The sequence below is a fragment of the Haemorhous mexicanus genome, chromosome 1, assembly GCF_027477595.1.
Source record: "Haemorhous mexicanus isolate bHaeMex1 chromosome 1, bHaeMex1.pri, whole genome shotgun sequence".
NCBI lineage: Eukaryota > Metazoa > Chordata > Aves > Passeriformes > Fringillidae > Haemorhous > Haemorhous mexicanus.
Genome location: NC_082341.1, coordinates 152714167 through 152735135, shown reverse-complemented (window position 1 = coordinate 152735135; position 20969 = coordinate 152714167). Strand labels below are relative to the sequence as shown.

The window sequence follows — 20969 nt, the reverse complement described above, 5'->3', positions numbered from 1 at the left end:
CTCACTGCTTTCTTGGGAAAGGAACTATGGGAAGCCCTCATAACCCCAGTGTCTGCATCTGGCAGATTTGCCTTGCATTGCCTTCAAATAACAATGTCCCCACTATGCTCTGCACCAGTGAATTATCTCCCCAGGCTGGCTCTTGCCTCCACTTTCCCATTCTTACCTCCTCTCTGTGAGGACTGTATGTCATTAGTAGTATCGTGCATCTCAACGACTTCAGCATGGAGGTAGAAGGAGAGCAGCCATACTGGAGCTGAGCATCCCAAGGTCGCCATAGGGAGTGGAAATCTCTATTTCAGAGGAGACACTCTGAAATGTATCCTAGGATATATCCTTGAGATACATCCTAGCCAAATCCAAACCTATGGAAGCTGCTGTCTGCATCCCAGTTTGGCAGCAAAGCTGTCTCCTGTGACATTACACGGCTGAGTACTGCACACTGGGCATGTCACTCTGGTGCCACTCACCAGGGCATTTTGTTTCTCTTTCAGGCCTCCCAGGGGAGCCTGGTTATGCCAAAGACGGGATGCCAGGACCTCCTGGCCCTCAAGGTGAAGCTGGTGTGCCAGGTATGGCAGGACCCCAGGGACCCCCAGGAGCCAATGGACAGTGTGACCCCTCTCAGTGCGCTTACTATGCAAGCCTGGCTGCCCGGCCCTCCAATGTGAAAGGGCCATAGTGTGCAGAGAGCACCCCCAGACTTGTTTTGAAAACTTGAATTCCTCACACCTGCCAAGAGCTCTCCAATGTCTTCAGCTGCATTTCTTTCGCGGGAGGCCTTCTAAAGCCAACAAATGCTGCCGGTCGGTCAGATTATTTTTATGAATTATAATAATTATTATTATTATTATCTTTGATGTGATATGTGAACTTATTTTTTTGTTTTCTCTAACATCAGGGCATATTAAAATTCTAAAAATAAGTGGGTTTTTTTCTCTTTTGAAAAGCATATAATAGCAATGTGTTGTGTGACTGTTTATGCAAAACCATTCCAATGCCAAATTTTTTGTCTGTTATCTGATTAATTTTTTCCAAAGCTTTATCCCTCACTCTTTCAGCTCAAATCAAATCCTGCAGCCTGGAGCATTAACTGTGACACACAGGCACAGGAATGTTGGTGCTATTTGCCATCCACATAGCAGGGAGGAAGATAAAGTCATACCAAATCTGGAAAAGGTGTCTCCAGTACATCCAACTCCCAGTGGACAATTTTGAACAGCTAGTGTGTGCTTTCCAGAAGATCCCAGGATCTTCTGCTGATAAATGAATCAATATTCTATAGGAGCTACTTTTTCATGGAGTCATGTGGGATTTCATAGTAAAGGCCTGAAGGGATGCACAGAAGACCTAAAACTTTCTGTACTGGAGAGTTTTATTCCAAGAAGTAGAGATTACTTAACTCTGTCAGGGAGATGCATTTGCAAAGTTATCCTCTGTCAGGTTAAGGATGCCAAATCCCCTGTGCAATGTCAGCACATGCACAGCTCCCTGCCACTGCTTCACCCAAAAATCAGCCAGAGCAGCATAGAAAGCCCCCAGGTATTAAAAACTCAGGAAGACAGTTGTGACCCAATTCACTGTTTTGGTTGATCCATTATGACAATAACTTGGCACGTTGTGTTACTTAGAGGGCTGGTGCATAGTGCAGCCTGGTCTTAGAGGTTGTTTATCTCTGATGAAAGGATCAAAGCAAAGAGATGTTCAGAAACATGGGGGAAATTGTGTTTGAGGGTGAAAGCAACAAGCTAGACAGTGGCCATTTCTCTCTATCAGCTAATTGCCAAAATCAGCCTGAGAATGCAAAGATAAAGTAAAAAAGAGATGTAGTCTGAAAAGACCTTCACAATAGGTCATTAGTGAGCTTAAGCCTCTGACAAAGTCATGCCCACCCACTAAGTGCAGATCTGAGAAGTGATCAGGCCTCAGATATGTGCCAGCCAGCAAAGCAGCTGTGTTTTCAAACCTCTTCTGCACAAAGCAGTTTGTAGTGAGAGATGGGAGTAATGGACCTGACACAGGCACTAAGTGCTGAATGTGTTTGGGAATCTGGTCTGCTCTTCTGGAGACAGAAAAGAGGCACCCTGCCCTGCTAACACATTCTCCATATGGCATGGTGCTTCCAAACTGGCCAGCCCAAGCAGAAGCCACAGCTGTTGATAACCAGCCCAGAATCATACTCTGAGGCTAAAGCACAGAGATAAGCTTTTGCCAGTTTTGGAGTCTTTTCTCACCCAGTAGCAGATAAAATTTGCCTCTGCTTTACTGAAAAATAAAATTAAATAACAAGTACAAATGCCAGGGTTAAACAAAGTCTTTACTGTGTAGCTCTTAATGGTGCTATTTTTGCTATTTCCTATGCAAATAAACTGTTTGATTTGATTTTACTGTGTTTCTTGCTATGGAAAGACCAATTAAAGTGAAAATACCATGAAGTAAAAGCTTGCCACTTTTAAGTAACTCTCAATGGTATAACTGTTACTGTACTGCATCTTGGGTTGGCTTGCTGGATTTTAGTATTAAGCAAACATGTTGATCACATATTTACAGAAGCATTTTTCTTAGTCCAGGCTGAGATTTCATGCCTCCAGTGATGAGGCAGAACAGGTCCCTACTTGTGGGCACTTCCTAACATGGGAAGAGACATTGTTTCAGGTAAATGTGATGGTAATGAACAAGTGTTATGGAGGTCAAACATGTTAACTGAGCCATGCAAATGTGTCATTTAATTCCTGTCATTATGATGACCCCTTCATCTCTACAGGCTCTCATCATGTGTGTCTGATGTGCCATGCATGCCATAGAATTCAGTACATTCCAGTGCACCATGAGAAGGGAATCTACATAATGATGTTCTGTTAAACAAATTTCAGCATCTTTAACTCCTGTGAGGTCATAGAATTGTTATAAATTATCAAATCGGTAGCCAAATTTATAATAAAATTTAACAAAGATTTATTGGATCATTAACAAAAATAGAATTTCAAAAAACCACCACAGCCAAGGCAGCATTAACCCCGGGTGTCGGCGCTGGGTGAACCGAGATCCGACCGACAAAGTGCCAGCGTCTCCCCAGTGGTTCACCCCGACTGCTTCATGCAGCTAGCTTATATACAGTTTATTCTGCCTGAAGCAGAAATGACTGAATGTTCCTTTGTGTCCCTTCACATGTAGAACTGGGGCCATACCTATGCAGAAATATACAAAAGTCAGTCCAGGTGTCTGGATGGTTGTCTGGACTCTTCGGAAGAGCCTGCATTCACATGTAGCAGCGTGGCGTGGCGCCAGGTGCTTGAGTGTGGTAGATGCAATCTTCCCAGGTGCAGGTCCTCGTGAGTGGCTTAGACATTCCAGGGAAGTCAGCAGTCATGGCCCGGGAAGGTTTCATTCATACGTTAACAGACTTGATATTATCCTAATGTTGTCCGGGAACTAATTGAATAGAAATAAGACTCTGCTCCCAGCCAGGGTGATCAAAGACATAACTTGGATATTAAAATATTTTATACGCATATATAGCATGAATTATCTCTACCATATACTACAGAATCATAGAATAATTTGGGTTGGAAGGGAACTGTAAGGGTCATCTAGTGCAATCCACAGTAGGTGAGATGGTGCGGTGGCATCCAGTTGAAGGAGATGAAAGGGTTTTTTTGGTAACCTATTTCATTTGAACGTCTGTGGGAGCCATTTCCAAGAGTCTCTATTGGGAACACAAGGGAAGCACTTGCATCTTTAATAGCAATTGAAAAATCTGCATCCACAGACTACATCTCTTGAGCATTTTCCACCCGTAAAAGGGGACACAGCCTAATTCCCTTTGCTTCAGCATATTCCCTAGCATATGGCTATCTGCTCAGTCTGTTCCCAGAGACACCCCAGACAGTCTCTGTGCCCTGAATTCAGTGGGTGCCATTTCCCTACTTTTTCTTAAACCTTGTTTTCTCTAAGCCAGTTAAATGACATTTACCAGGCAGAATCTGTCTTTAGAGAGCAGAGAACATGAGCTGCAGACCCAGATCAAGACCTGTGTTTGTACTCACCCAGATTTTAGTCATCAAAGGGAGGTTTCTGTAGCTGCCACCTCTTACAGAAGCAAGCCCTACAGGAATGTGCCTAAAAGGACACCTGCAATAACAGGTAAGAAAGGAGGGTGTATTTGGAGGATTTCAAAAACTGCCACAGTTTTTGCTTCAGTCTGTTTTTGTGAATTTGCAGTCTTTGGAAAGGTGGCCTGAGATTACTTTTCAAAGTAGGTCTGCCATCTGGGAAGCCAGTAAACCTACAAGTACAGCCCTGGGCATGGTCAGAAGCTGCTCTCCAGAAAATGCAGGTGCCTCTGTGCCTGACAGGTGACTGTGTGTGTATTGTCTGTCCAGCACTGTGCCAGGTGAACACACAGCCAGAATGTGGCAGGTTAGACAGGGACAGTGCTGGTGGCTCTCTCCTAACCACCCCTGAGTAAGGGAAAGTTGTGGCTTTGGCATCTCAGTGTTCCTGTGTATGCAACCAAGTGTGTGGTAAATCACCATACAGTCTGTTCACTGAGTCTGAGGTTTAAACCTGGGAATAGACTGATTTTTTTTGTTCTATTTTGTTTTGGCCCTGTGGCAGTATACTTATAAAATTGCATTAGAGAGCCCAACAATATATTATTCAGATTTTTAAAAGGAGCACATGGGATTTATGGCACCACTGTCAGTTGCTTTATTTTTTTTCCTTTTTTAAAATCATGTGTAAATTACAGTAATTATAGCAAACAGACCATTATTTCATCAATTTTTTGCCTGTCAAATAAACAAATTACAAAGACAGAACAAAGCAACAGGATCATTTGGGGAAAATAATTTTTTTGTATTAAATTATTTACAATTTCTAAACAGTTTTGAATTAGCTGCTTTTTGGAAGCTGTATCAAATGCCTGTGGGCTTTTTTTTTTTTTTCCATAGAGACAATACTGTGTCAGCTAAGCCCAAACTCTGTGCTCTGGCCACAGAACTGGTTAGGAGACAAACACAGACTTTACATTCTAAGCAATTATTTTAAAAAAAAAAAAGTTTACAATTGTTTTTAAAAAAAAACCCTAAAATAGAGTCTTCTGTTCATTCAGCCTTTTAATGTGGAAACTGGCCAAGCTCTGCCCTGTTAAAGATTGCATTTGACAGCTTCTGGAGCAGGACTTGTTGCCAAGGAATGGCTGAGTGTCACCATGCACAATACATGGGGCCAGAGACACTGACAGGGACTGGGACTGGGACTGGCAGGTGTGATGTAGGACCTAGGGGAGCCTTCCCAGAGCTTCAGTGGGTGACCCCAGGGGAGGGCACATCAAATAATGTAAAATGTCTGTGTCTGGGTACCTCAATGCCATGCTCAGTCTCTCACAGTGAGATTCAGAGTCACAGAACATAGAACCATAGAATATCCATAGTTGGAAGGGACCCACAAGGATCATCAAAGTCCAGCTCCTTGACTTTAATGAGTCAAGCTGTGGTTTGACCTGCACTTTGGTGGCTGCAATGAGAGCTCTAGAACCTGGAGATCCATTCAACATAGCCTAAAGTATTCAGCTGCAGCACTCAGAGCCCTGTTGCCTGCATTAACTACATCTCCATGGAAAAGAGATTTTCTGGGAGCTGTCTTTATCTTCCACCCTCAGTAAATAGCATGCCCCTCTGAGCTGGTTGGGGATATTCATGCTACAGGTGATGGCAGGTTGGGTGCTCTGTGACCACCAGCCAGGCTGCTCACAGAGAGAGGGGCAAGGTTATGGCAGGAACATGTACTGTCCTTGGGCAATGAAAACTTCATTAAAATTACTGCACTCACTCAACAGTTACAGACTGAAAATAAATCTACTTTCAGCCTCTGTGAGCTGGAGCCCAGTGCTGAGGGTTAAGGTGGTTTCTCCATGGCATGGCAAGAAGAGCAGCATAAGGATGAAGCCAGTCTGGAGTTGAAGGCAGGCTCCTGCTCCAGTCTGCAGCCCTGTACAGGGGTGAGCATCCACCAGGAGTCCTCCTTGCTGCTGCTTCTGCAGAAGTGCTGGAGGAAGAGTCTCTCTATCAGCCACCCAGTTGCCTCCTATATACTAAATTTGGTAGCTGAGGCCTTTAAGGCAATATGGGTCCATCAGAGTTTGTATTTTTCCTTTCAACACCTTTGTAAATGGTAAAGTTGAAGCAAGAAAGCGCCTGCCTAATTTTCTTGATTTGGTTTAAACCTAGAAATCACATACATAGCAGATACTTGTCTTCTGGCTTGTGAAATGGGAGCAACTGCTTAGAAAAGCATGAAGATGTGATGAAGAAGAGAATTCTTTTGGTAGTAGCTTTACAAAGCAGATTTTTGTTGTAAGGGTTAACATCTAAATACCTTGGAGGGCTTGGCTCCACAATATTGATGTTGGCAATGTTGTTGAAGTTTGTCTGAACTGAGAAAGAGACCATCCTGCTGGGTCTCTAGGGGAATATGTGTTGAAAATGCAGGCTCTTTCTTGGTACTTTACATTTTGTGACATGAGCTTTATGTAGAAAGCATTAGGGGACAATTAGGAACATTAATCATACCCCCAACATTCCTATCAGCATCAGGAAGATGGATGTCCTGCAAGGAGCAGAGCAGAACCTGCCACCTTCATAAAGGAAAGCACCGGGTCAAACTCCAGGTTTGAAAAAGTGCAGCAAGAGAATAGTGCCAAACCCTCAGAAACTTCTTTCTGACAATTACCTTTGTCTCTGCATGACATGATGTCTGAAAGACTCGGGTTTGGATTTGAAGAGAAAAGCATGTTCAAACAGAAGGCAGCACATACAGCAATTTGGTTTATTTCACAGGACAGATGTATTTGACAATGTGTTCTTAGAGACACATTTTTCCCCTTAGCAATGTGGGGGATGGTTTTCAGCCAAGTCTGAAATTATTGTCAGTGCAATAACTTCTTCAGCACCTTTTTGATGGGAGTTGAGTCTTATTTTTGCAGTTATTTGTGAGGTCTGTTGGAAAACAACCTTCTGCAAGTGAAAATCTCACTTTTCCTTGGCTGCTGCATTTGTGTCTGATGTACAGATATTTCTAAGTTATTGTACCCATTCATGCTTATGAAAAGTTATTAGACTCTCTCAAGTTCTGCTGAATTTTTTTCTTGTAAAATCCATCCCTGGAAGGTTTCAAGGCCTGGTTGGATGGGGACCTAAGCAGCCTAGTCTAGTGGATGGCATCCCTAGCCATGGCAAAAGGGGTTGGAACTAGATTGTATTTAAGTTCTCTTCCAATCCAAAGAATCCTGTGATTCTATCCCAGGAGCCTAAAATGGCTAAGCAGCCTCACAGGCAAAGTGATACTGTTTTCTTTTACAGGTGCTGAAAATTTATCTGGAAGAAATCCAGGGCTTGATTTCAAAATGATTACGGTATTTGCACTCTGAATCTAAGTCAAGGGTGACAGCTGGTATATGCCAGGCCTTAAAATGTGTATTTCAGGGTGAAAAACAACTAGAATCTAGAAAGTAAGAGAAAGAGCTGAAAAAGAATCCCTTAATCCTCTTGCCAGCATTGTCTGAATCGACAGCTACCACCACTCACTTACCTGTGCAGCCACACACTCCCCTGGTGCTGGAGCACAGGTTCCAGCAAATTCAGGAACATCCTCGCCTGAGATGATCAGAGCTGAGGAGGCTGGGAAAGCAAAGCTGATGTGCAAGACCTGACCTTCACAAGACCTGATGTGGTAGACCTGCTTAGACCACACCTATAACACATTGTCTTCTACCACTAATGGCTTGTGGGTCTCCATCTCAAGGAGACTCTTTCCTTGAGAAACATTTGAAATGGCTGTCTTAAGCAGATATTTAGCTGAAAGGCTTAAGGATTAGAGAGTGAAGTAAAAAAGGGTGGCTTTCTCAGCCTGAGGCTTCAAACCCACAATTTTCTCCTTCCAGAAAAATGCCTTGCTCTCAACATCACATGCTGTGCTGAATGGCTTGGGATAAACCTGGCATTTTACACATCTACAAAACCTTTGACAGCAAGGAATAAAAATTTGCTTTTAAATATGCCTGAGGAAGTGCAACACAAGAAAAATGGTATCTCCATGGTGTAGAGGTTTACACACTTAGCAGGAGGGAGGAGGACCTCCAGATTTCAAAACTGATCTTCTATTGTGTTTGCTGAATGTTAAAGGCACAAACTGACCTGAGGACAAGATATGTTAATGGTTCCCAGTTCCCACACCACCAGCTGTTACTCTGTCTCTCCTTCTCCCAATTATCATGTTTTTGTCCCATTTACCATGTGCCCTATCTACTCTGCCTTGCTGCTTCCATTGCAATCCCAGGCAATGTAAATTCTTCAGGCAAAGGCATCCTTGATGCTTCCAGGAGAGAGCTACACACAAGCAGAGATTTGAGCACACCTGCTGAGGGGCAGTTTTCCCTGTCTGACCACTGCTCACTGGTTGCAGCTGTGAGAAGCCACGTCACAGCCCAGGAGCTGGGTTTGTGGGCTCTGCAGAGCAGGAGGGGAAACACCTGATCATGTGAGAATACCAAATGTTTACTCAGTGGGATGGATCTGAGCAACTCACTCTGTGTGTTGGTAATGTGCCCAGCAGAGCACAAAGCTGACAGAGAACCTTGATCCACCAAAAACCTCAGAGGTTGCCTCTGGACCATGCAAGTAATTGTGACTGACAGTCTCCATTCAACCAGCTACTGTTCTGGTGGAATATGGATGCAGTCACCTCTCCCAGATGCACCTCTCCAGGTCCCGATCCACTCTGGAGGTACCTTAAGGAGCACGATCCGAAATATGAAGGGAAGAAGAAACTCAAGATCTCTGGCAGACAGCTGCTGTCAGTTCCCACACAGGTCTTTGGCTTGGAGCAGCTGCAAGTGCTGGAGATGAGCCCAGAACGAGAGGGCTGACTGAGGTACAGGATGGAGCTGCTTCCCCAGGAGATCAGCCGTTTGAGGAACCTCACCTGCCTCTATGTGGACTCCAACAACTTGAAGAAAATCCCCGCTGAAATTGGCACTTTGAGCTGCTTGGAGAGGCTCACTCTGAGCAACAACAGCCTGAGCTCGCTGCCTGCAGAGATGGGGGCACTGCAAAGGCTGCAGAGCCTCCACCTTGCCAACAACAGCCTCACTGAGTTGCCTGCACCCCTCTGCCAGCTGAGGAGCCTCACCTTTCTGGATGTGAGTGACAACAAAATAGATACCATACCCTCTAGCATTCGGCATGTGGAGAAACTGGAAACATTGCTGTTGCTCTTTAACTCACTGGAGAGCCTTCCTGATGATGTCTGCCTTCTAAGGAATCTGCACACACTTTGGCTGGGAAACAACCATCTACGGTCCCTTCCAGCAGCCTTTGGGGAGCTGGTGAACCTGGACTGGGGCTACAACTACTGCTCATGCAATTTTGAGGGGAATCCACTGGAGAGTCCTCCCCCTGAAGTCTGCAGCAGAGGCCCTGAAGGGATCAGAGACTATTTCTCATCACTTCATAGGATTTGGAAAGACTAAACTACTGGTGTCAGTCCTCTTGAAGTGACTGTGATGGATTTATCCTGTGCAAATCATCTGCACAAGTAAAATGTGTTTCAGACAAAAAGGTCTGGTGAAATCATTCTATGGAGCTCAAAAGCTTCTTCTCTGCTGTAAGGTGATTTTTCTGGCAGTCTTTTTTTTTTTTTCTCCTTAAACAAGTATTGAACAGTGGTATACACCTTTCAAAAACTCATCCAGGGACAATTGTAATATTTTTTTGCATTTTTAGTGGCATAGACTTATCTCAAGAAATGTTGCAGACAGTCATGCAGTCTGAGAAAATAAGCAAGTCTGAAAGGATAGAGTCAGGCAAACGAGTGGTATGTAAATAGCAATAATCTGTACTCTTTGTTTGCACGCTGGGTTGGGGCTTGAGTCTGGACTGGAAGTAAGTGCAAGCTGAGATTCTGGAAGCTTTTAAAGTCATACTTACTTGTGAATTTGGCTTTGCTTCAGGTAGCCCAGAATCTCATCATTTTCCCTGGTATTTTGCATTAAACACAGGTTGAATCAGCTCAGGCTTCTGTCTGGCTCTGGATAAAAAACCACCTGTATCCGTGTCCCACAAGATATTGTGCAAACAATGTCTCCATTCCTTCAGCAGGACATAGTGTTTTCCTCCTGAAGAGCAGCATCAGCTGGCTCTGCAGAGTACAGGCAGGGCTCTCACACGCTCTGGAGGCAGCATGGACATGGGTTTGATGTGCCAGCCCATCCAGAGCAGACCTCAGAGATACAGCTCCTTGGAGCTTGGTGATGCACAAGGGTAGCCCAGATTTAGAGCAGGCAGCACTAGCAGAAAAAGTTTCCACTTCCACTGAGTCTGGGAGTGTTCAGAGCTATTAAAGTATGAGTATGCAAACTTCCTGCAAGGGAACATTCTGAAAATCCCTGTCATAATCATAAAAGGCTTCATCAGTGTTACATTATGGAAATTTGCTGAGACTCCTTTCTGCTTCATTTTGCTCTCTCTTCCCCCTATCATCAACGTTTTCCTCCCACCTCTCTTTAACTTTGCTCTTCGTGGGTGTTTTCTCTGTGGCTACACCCTCTGACATTTAAGTTTCATTATTTTCTCATCATCAAAAGCCTCTCATTCCCTTATAAATCCTTTTCTTTGCCCTCTGTCTCCTTTGTTTCCTAGGTCTCCTTTGGCCAACACACAGAAAGATGCAGTTTAGTGTCTTTCCTGGAAGGAAGGGCTGAGTCAGGTCTGGTGGGAGCTCAGCATGTTCTTACAGCATTCAGAGAAAAAGGGAGAAAGGCAGAGAGATTGATACATAGGCCATTAATTCTCTTGTTCAGTGTCCTGTCATTTTCTTCTCTTTATAGCAAAGATCAGCGCAAGGAGATCTGAATCAATGCTGAAATTTTTCTGGGTGACAGAAGCACAACTCCAGATATGCTTAACACAAACTGATTTTTACATTGCTCTGCCCCTGACCTCTGTGAATTTTTCAAACCAGCTGTGACTTTTTGGTGTCATGGTAACCAGATTCATTATATCAGTGGGCTATCACACACAGATAAATGAGTGCATGGCAGTAACAGGCACACAATTACATCACACCAGGTCATTCGATTTTCCTGCAGCTGATTATTTATAAGACATGTGACATGGAAAAGAAAGGAGTAAAGGGACTGCAGTGCCTTGCTCAGTTGGCTCTTTCTGTGGCAGCAGGGAGAACTGGAGATGAAAGAGTAGGAGAATGAACTTCAAGACTGCCATTCAGGGTTTTTTTCAGAGGAGATTTGGGACAGTGTGTGAAATATCTCCTGAAGCTGATGCCAACTCAGGCAGAGGCTGTATCAAGGTGGCAAAATTGAAGATGTTGAATGAGTGTGGTCTCACTCCTGTTCCTGTCATTTATGCATTCTCCAGACTCATACAGGTCTTGTTTCCCCCCTATTTAAGCTATTTCCCCATTTCTATCACCCCATTCAATAAGTGCAGGCATTGGGCTTTCCTAAAGCTTGCCTGGTACAGGACATGAGGTTAAAGGCACTATGAGCAGAGGGGCCCAAGTAAAGACAAGGTTATCCCCCTGGTTTTGGAGACGTGTGAGAATTAAATTCTAGTAACTGTGGTCTTTTAGAGGATTGAGCCTAACACACAAAATCCTTCCAGAGCATCATCTGACACAGGTGCTAAGAGGGACAGATTTCTTATGTCCTCTGTCAAGCCCTTCAGATTCAATGTTGCTGTTTTTCTTCTACATTGCACAGGGTTTGGGCTTGAGGTTCCATTTCCAATTTTGACTGCCTTTTCCTTCTGCATATTGGTTGGTGATTTCTGAAAGGCAAGCTGACTTCAGCTTCTTTGGGGACTGCACAGCAATTCAAAGCTTTCACATTTGGTTTTAGCCAATGAGGATTCAAACATTTTGTTTCACTAATCCTCTTTCCAAAACCCACAAACATAATTTGTGAAGCCTGATTGTGTCTGTTAATAATACACCTGTCATGGCTGGGAGTGCATGGAGCTAAAACAAGGTGAGTTAAAAAAAAAAAAAATCTTTAAAAAACAGTGGCACTATTGCCATTATAATTCTCTAGTCTTTTGGGAACAAGAGAAATTCTGTGAAACTAATGCAAGTGAGGGCACTTTGACCATGCCATCAAGCTGCTTGAGCAGATTGAATATGTTACTGAGAGATGTCCTGACACCTTGCTGTGTGTTGCCCCTTCCTTTCCCTTTCTCCTGATTGCTTCCAAAATCCCACTTCCCAAAGTGGAAAACCCAATAGTTCATATTCTTTGCAGTATTCAGGCAGCTGTGTTAATGACATAGTTTTGTAGAGCAATAAGTAGATCCCAGTGTTGTCATTAAGATGGCATTAAAATCTAATCTCAAACTGCTTATCCTGCATTTGTTGTATTTTATGTATTGTTTCTAAGCATCCTCTTTTGCTTGTGCTCATTAAAACTTCAAATGTTAATATCAGAGAATGGTAAACTGCTAGGATATAGGCCCCTGGTGAAGAGACATGGATATAATCCATACTCAGGGGCAGGGGGGAGGAGGGAGAGGGGGAATTGTTAAACCTGTCATTCAGTGTTGATGGGAGTTGTGCTTGCATTTCCCTTTACCCTGTGCTACACTGCAAATAGCCTGGCCTAGGAAAGCATCGTCCCCTGGAACCACAGAAGACTTCCACTGGAAAACTTTGAACTCTTGCAGCAGAACAGTAATGAAATGTAAAAGCAGTGAGTGGAAATAGCTCCAAATAGAAATTCGGGGAAATATTATATATAAGGGCAGAGGGCTTTTTAATTTAACATACAAGTACATAGCACTTCACAGGCTGGTAGCTCAAGCTGGACAAGTTCTGACTACAGATAAGCTGCATATTTTTAATGCTGGAGAGTTCACCTCAGGATACAGCAGATTCTCTACCCCCTGAAATCTGAAAACCCCAGTCTCACTCACATGAAGGTATGACTGTATAACATTTGCCTTGTTTTATGCAAAGTCAAATTTACAAAGGCTCCTTATATCTCTAAAGTATATGTTTAAAATCTATGGCTACTATAAATCTAAAATACTAGATCCCAGCATTTACCTTTTTTTCCCCTCAATTTGCCTTTACATGAAATTCAGCTTTTTAATTTTTAATGACTATGAACAGTACTTAAAAATTCGAAGGTTCCTAAGTTTTATGATCAGGGCTCTTGTGGCCAGTGATGGAGTCTCTGAGCTGGCAAAACAAAATGAAAAAGCAGTTGCTGTTCTCCTCATGCCTGTTAGAGTCAGCAGAAGATTTCCAAGCTCACAAATGGAAGGCTAATTTTCCACTTCTTTTAAAGGTCTTGAGGTTGATCAACTGGACATATTGCATAGTAGGAGACTTCAAAGGAAACTTGACTTTGCAGACTGCCAGAAAACAAAGGACACTGCATAACTGTCCTACATGAATGACAAACATATTTGGTATCAGGAATGGTAGCTTGTCAATGTGCTGTTGTTGGGAAAAAGGCCATCCCCATCAAGAGAAGACACTGTCCCTGCTGGCTGCATGGACTCCATCACCACCTGCCCTTCTGTCTTCCTCTGGGCTTCCTCTGGGCTCTGCAGCCTCATCTCAGAACTCGAGAGTCCACCTTCAGCAATGACAATCCTCAGGTGATGCAGCACTGAGTCGGTGAAAGAGGCTCAGGTCTGACAGGAATGCAGAGGATCAACAGGTTTAGCAATCACTGAATGCAAATGATTCCTCATTGCCAGAGGAACCACATTCAATGGAACATGTTTCCCTACACCTGGGCAATAGTACCACAAGAGAAACAAAGCAATCTGTCATGGACAACTTCCATACCCTTCAGCACATTAAACTGCAGTGAAAGCCTAAGTAGCATATCTAATGAAGATCACTCTAAGCCATACAACGAGTGAGTTTTGACTCCCCAGAGTGTTCTGCCCACAAACCAATAGACAGTGGTGCTCAAATAAATGTGATATCCAAGCCATTGATTTCTTATGTTTAATAAAGATCTCAGCATTCATCAATAAGCTTTTTATTTTTCTGCCACCCTATGGAAATTATAAAATGTGTTGCCATTCTCACTTCCATGCAAACAACTTTCTTTGAACAGTTCAGGCAGCAAGAGGGGGAGAGACTGATGCCACAAGCAAAGCCCAGATGGAGTAAGATCTCCCACACTGAGATTTTGTACTGAAACTCAGTGGGTATTGCCAGACTTGAGACAGAGCCAGTCTGGAGCTCACTGCTGCTGAGATTCCCAACAAGATCCCACTTCCAGTCCTTTGGTGCGTGAAATTTATGAGAATTTGCTTTCAACAGAATGCACTGACTCCTGCATCAAAGGTATTGATCCAGCTGAGGTTAGGCCATTAGCACAAAACTGTGTCTAAGAAATTTTCCAAGTGTTTTGTAAATCTCACTGTTAAAAAATTCAAACTGAAACTTCTAATTATGAAGAAAGCTGCTTTTTGTTTTTGTTTTGTTTCATATTCCCTGGAGACTTAGAAAACAGATTATTGTACTTTTGTTTGCAACAAGACCTTTAAATACATGAAGCTTGTTGAAGAGCTTCTTGTAAGACCTACTAAAGTTAAATAAACACAGAGCCTGCCAGTCTTTCTGCTCTGGCCATTTTTCTTTACATCTCAGGTAGTCCTCTTCTCCTCTGGACTCTTGCTGCACACCTTTTTATTGTGCTGACACATTCGAAACAGAATATGACATGGTATCTGAAGTCTTTCTAGTGACAAAGGAAGGACTGTTGCACATCTTTAATGTTATAACCCTGTTTGTTCACTCCTGCATGGTGGCAGTTTCTTTTTCTTTTTTTTTTTTTTTAAACAAGGAATTAACCTTGTCATATACTGCAATTCCACACTTTGCTTCAGAGCTGCTGTTGGCAAATTTTGGTATTTGTGTATAGTGTAAGCTGAAGTCTGTGGCCTTGCACTTTTCCCTGCTGAATTTCAGCTTCCCCTTTCCCACCCCAGACATGTTATACAATTCTTCCAAATCATTCTAAATTCAAACCCTGTCCTCCTGCACTTACGATGTCTCTGAGCGTTATGCCATCTGAAAATTTAATAACCATGCTTTCTTTTCTATCATCTAATTCATTAATGAAAGCATATGCCAGGACTGTATTCAGAAGAGACCTGACTGAACTCCATTTCTGCATCCTTCCACTCTGACAAAGCACCATTGATAACCTTTCTGATATGTTATCAAACCAGCTTTGCATCCAATCGATCACAGTCTCATCTAGACCAGGCTGCCGGGGCTCACTTATGACAATGCCACACGCAACCCTTTTGAAAACCTTAGTAAGGGGGTAAGATTTGTGACAGCTACTTCTCCTTTATTCTTAAGGCCTGTTACATTGCTAAAAGTGGATATTAGATCAGTTCAACACAATTTATTCTTGACAAAGCCACACGGGCTACTTGCCCTTGCTGCTACATGAAGCAGCTGTTTCACATTTCAAGCTGTGACTTGTTATCTTCCAACAGCTTATGAAATGTGCATTTGTTGCAGAATCTGTGCAAGTCTCAAAGGCAGGTGAGGATCATTTCCCATCCCTATCGCCCAACAAGAAATTAATGCAACAGGCACTTGCTGTTTCAACCTCAGCGGAAAAATTCAGGGCTGGTGGGGGACCAGGACTGCAGCAAAGCCATCCAGGCTGGAAAGATTTGGTAGGGTTTGTTCCATGTCATGGCCAGTCCTGACATGCTCTGGGTGGCCCCACAGTGGGAGTGGAGGGCTGCTCTTGCAGTTTGGGGAATGCAGTTCAGAAACATGTGGGGTAACACTAATTTCCATTTGCCTGCTTGGCTGCTGTGCAGAGGACTTCAGTCTGGTCATGACTCAGGGAAAAGGCAGTCACTGGGAATGGGGAAAGACACAAGTCTCGAGGTACCTAACCCATTTTGGTCTTGTCCTGTTAGCTGGGAGCTCTCCTTGACTTTTTTCCTGTGTCCTATTTTCAAATGGATGTCCTTAATCCTATTTCTCAGACTCAGAATGGGCCTGAGCAGCATGAAATTTCTCAGAAGGCAGCAGGAAACTAAGAGTTTTGATCCTGAAGTAGCTAGCTTCAGGAGCTCACAGCATGTGTCTGTGTGTGTTCCCTGGGCAGCTGTGTCAACTAGATGATATCTGCACCCTTCCACTTTTAAAAAGGCTGTGGCTCAGACATCTTCTTTTGATGTAGTTGAAAGGAGGATTCCTTTTTGTTCTCAACACCAGTGCTGCCTGTTAGGAGGATGTCCCTTTGAATTGGGTCTGTATGTTCAGAAAGAATAAGGGGGAAAAAAAATTTATCTCACATGGTTTAAATATATGCCAGACTGATTGCTCCTGCATCATTTTCACACATAAAATACTGTTGCACTTCAGCTATTTCTAAACATCCACACAGTGATAACAGCAGGGTTCTGTGTCTATATTATTCTATGTCTAAACTTTGCTATTGGCAAAGTTTTCTCTTCAGGTCTAAAGTAGGCCTTACCCAGGTTGAATAACTGATTTGTTCCTAGAGCACTAATGAACCTAAATTACTCTTTTTTTTTTTTTTTTTTTTTCCTCAACTACAAGGTTCAAGCACTTTGAGCATGCCCTTGATTCACTTTCTGTTTGGTAGTGTCTGGGTTTGTGCAACTGTGAAGGGAATATGGGACTGAGAAGGCAGAGCTTCTCTGAAGACTCTTTTAGATCTAATGACTCTCAGAAAGCTGCCTGCTCTTCCAAGGACTTAGACTTGATGACCCTGCTTATTATTTCCAGTTCCATGTTCCCAGTTGTCTCTTTGTTTATTAGATTATATTGCTTGTTGGGAACATGCTAAACTGATGTTCTGTACACTTTTTCTGTTTGAAATGTCATTTTTCTTTAGCTTTTTGTTCTGTTCTTTGTATTGTACTAGTTCTGCACAGTTCTGCCACACTCTGCACAGTCATACACACTGGAATTTTTTGGTTGTTTCCTAGAAAACTTTTGATGATCTGACTGAAGGAAACTATTAAATAAAATAAGTTATATGATTCCATGTGTATGTGTATATTAGGATTCTGCATCCTCATTCAGCAGAGCCATTAGGCAGATGCCCTGTACAGATCTCAGTCCTTTGCCCTGTTTTAATATTCAAAGCACTTTACAGACTCTTCTGGATGTCATTGTGTTCATGCCAGACCTTCAGAGAGAAAGGATAATAATGGTCTGACATTATACAGGAAAAAATAACATTTGCTTTATTTGAATCAGGTAGATTGTCACTGGAAATGTCTTGCATTTCAGACTGGTAGAATAAGCATAAGCCAAAATGATTTTTCTGTCTAGAGAACACCACATAGGGTGTTCTGCAATTTTCTAAATCAAATGTGCTTTTCAGTTTAAAAATCTTCCCTTGTTCCCTCTCAAATAGATTTAAATAAGAACAGAGCTTTATTTCAGAATTATCAAACATTTGTCAGTAACCCAAACCATTCTATGATTCTTCAGTTTTGCATGGGCACCCTCAACCTCCTGCCCAGGCTGCAGCTCCCTCTTGGGCAAGTTTCTTCTCTGCCCATTCCATGTCATCTTGAAAACTTTTCTCTTCCAGGCATGTTTAGTTATTCTAAAGAAGGTACAAGCTTTTCCCTTCTTGGTGCTTTTACCTGGCCAGGTGGTTGCACCCACAGCAAAAGAAAATCAGCAGGGCCGACTTTTTACTTCTCACCACAGCCTTTGAAAGGAAAACACATAAATTACATGTGAGTTTTTCTCTCTGAGCAATTCTGAATTCCTTCACTTCTTTGTAACTCCCTCAACTCCAGCAGTTCTTGCTCTAAAAATAATGTTTGTTTTTCAATTAAAATCATCTAATTTTTCAGCTAATATATTATTAAAACTAAACATGTTTGGGGCTGAATTACAAGTCTCTGGGGGGTAAAGGATCCCAGTACTAAAAGGGAAAGATGCAAAGTCATTGAGTATGAAAGAGCAAGTTTGATCTATAGTGAAGTCTGCTTTTGTTCCACTTGCTTCTGTACAACTGCAGCAATTTAGTGCACTTGACCTTTACTGTGAGATTTAGAAAGGAAATGTTTGATATTCTGTTCTATTTTCAAGAAACCTATGAGGCAGATAAGTAATGCTTCTGCCTTTTCCAGATTGTTCCCTGAATAATTTCTTTGATACACAGTCAGAATTCAGAGCCCTTGATTTCTTGCTCAACAAACTCTTAGGAAGTACCAAACTGGCGCTGAATACAGTGAATTTTGACATCACAAGTCCCTGCACTCCAGTTTTCAATAGGTGCAAATCTGCCTACCCTGAGTGTTAGACTTTTGACTTTGTTTCCTCTGTAGTTTGTATGACTTGGGAATCAGTTATAATTTTCACATGAAAATACCTCTACGGGAATCCCATCAAAAACCCACACAGAGTCTGCAGCACAGAAATTAACCTTTTCTGCCCTGTTCACTGGTGAGCTGTACTGACTATTATATGAGGTGGATGAATCATGGATGAGAAAGACATTGATTTAATTCTTTCCATGTTTATTTTACTCTTGAATTTCAATACACATCTGTAAATACCTGCACAGAGCATTCCTTTTTGAAAGACAGAGTTGGAATGGTATTTCCAATTTCCATTAAAGTTTTACATCCTGAGCTTTGCAGGACCATCACTATATTAGAGCACTATAAAATATCTACACAATATCTATCCATAAACAATTGGATGAAGCTCATATACTGGGAAATGCACTAAGAAAGTGCTGCAAAGCTGCACATACATGTTTTAGGCCATAATTCAGAACCAGATGGTGATGGTGAACACTCAGGGGATGTGTTCAACTTGATGGTTAACACCAAGGGGAAAGGACTGGTTTTTAGGAAGGAGCCTTTTGAGGGTAGCATCCAGGCCTTTAAGAAGCTGAATTCCATCCATGCAGTGAAGTATGTAATCCAGAATCCAGTCTGTGGCACTGGCCACTTTGTATGGTCAAGACTGATCTTTCTCACAGAATAACATCTCTTAATATTTAATGCTTTCTCTTTAACCCTCCCACTCACTTCCTTTTCAGTGATGTTTACTGAGTAAATCCCAGGTGCATTTTTTCCCCATTATTATTTGGTGTCTTCTTTCCTTCCTTGCCTACTTTCTCACTAAGTGAGTCCATGAGGCAAAGTGCAACCAACAGCAACCCAGGCAGTGGAGTTTTAGGCTGGATTGTGTTGCACCTGTTGAAGGATGCTTAACTTCTGTACACAAATAGCTTTTCCAAAATTGTTTCCAAAATGAAAATGAGATTTCATAACAGCAGGTGTTCTTGTGTCTCTGTATTACTGTTTTTTTTTTTCCTGATGCAAGAGAATTTTATGCAGTGTTCAGTATATATTATATTGTGGATTCATAAACCCCCCACAAATAACAATGCTAGAGATAGCAGCAGGGATCAAGAACTACAGCATATTTGTGTGGAGAAATTCTATAAATGAAAAAGTGCCATGAAAATGCAAGGCATGAATACATTGCAGACTCCTCAGCTTACAGACCTGTCAAAGGTCTCAGTAAATGTAATTACATCAGTCACATGTTTTCTTCATGCCATGTTAACAGAACAGAAGGAAGACACAGAGTATCTGATAAACTCCTTGGACCAGATTTAATTCAGTCATTCAGATGTGGAAAATAAACTGCATACAGAAGTATTTTTTGCTGCCTTTATGGTGAATTATCACAACCGTAAGTATTCTGGGCCGTTTTGTATCTGCTTCAATAACTGAACAGAAAAGCACACCCTTGCCTCCAGAAATTAAAATCAACTTAGTACAAGACTATGGTCAATAAGCATTCATGTTCACACTTGTCTGTCTGGGCTAATGCCAAGGGATTTGAGAAAACAGCAAGTGGAGAGAAGATATCAAATTGCAGGGATTGCTGTTAAATCTCTGCTTACTGGACCAAGGCTTGAAAAGTCATCAGGTAACACGGTGAAGAACAAGCCCAGCACAGCAAGGGTCACAGGATGCTTGTCTTTACTAAGGGAGAGGAGTGATGTGCTGAATTAGGTACAGAGGAAGACAAGGCAATGACATTACACAGGCAGCTTGATTTAGCTGCTGTTCACTGGCCCATCAAATGAGTCTCAGGGTAGACTTGATTCTGTATGCTGGCCCACAGCAGCATCTCATTTTATACAGATTTTTCTGGCTGCTGACTGTTTTTATCAACATCTCTAGAACAACAACAAAAAAAGAGCCAAGTCAGTAAGATAGTGTGCAAGTTATTGAAGGAGCTTAAATCCTTTGGTTAGCAGCAGTAGTTTCTATCCATTTTTTATATAATGACTGTGGAAGTTGTCCGTGAGCAGCAGAAAGTGTTTTCAGAAAAGATTGCTTTTATCTGGCTGACAGTCTTCTATTTATAGTTGGCAAATATTTCATGATTCAGGTTTATGAGAACACTGTAAACTTTGGTATCATGACTTTAGCTTAAGCCACTGACAGCCATGCAGCAGGTTGCACATGAGGATTTTTGATGGGGGGGCAATAGAGGATCCAGCACTTACCATAATTTCAAAAATTGAGAGCTGCTAGCCACAAAGACCAATAATGAAGAAAAAAATGTGTAATGCCTCAGAAAGTTAAGCTTAATACTTTGTTTTGTCAATGAATAACAAAAGAATTTATAAGTAAGGTACCCAAAAGCTGTGAATCCCTTTGCTTGAATGCATTCAAGTATAATGCTGAGGAAAAGGATCCCAAGCAGAAAGTCAACATTCTGCATCTCAGACTGTGGGTCCTGCCTGACTCTAATCAGTGATAAAGATGCATTGAGCTCTGTCCTATGGGATGCCTTACCCAGAGTACCCAAACACCCTAACCCTAACTCTTTTCCCCCACCCCCTCCCCCCCTGTTGGACAGGTCTGGAGAACAATGAC

The 20969-nt window shown here is 42.3% G+C and overlaps 1 protein-coding gene across 1 annotated transcript in view; it reads left to right on the top strand.

The window, feature by feature from the left end:
* Positions 1 to 2441, top strand: part of COL22A1 (collagen type XXII alpha 1 chain) — a 221117-nt gene extending 218676 nt beyond the window's left edge. The window contains exon 64 of the mRNA XM_059867554.1: positions 495 to 2441. Coding sequence (XP_059723537.1) covers positions 495 to 682 — 188 coding nt within the window. The 3' untranslated portion in view covers positions 683 to 2441. The remainder of the gene's footprint in view (positions 1 to 494) is intronic.
* Positions 2442 to 20969: the final 18528 nt, after the last annotated feature.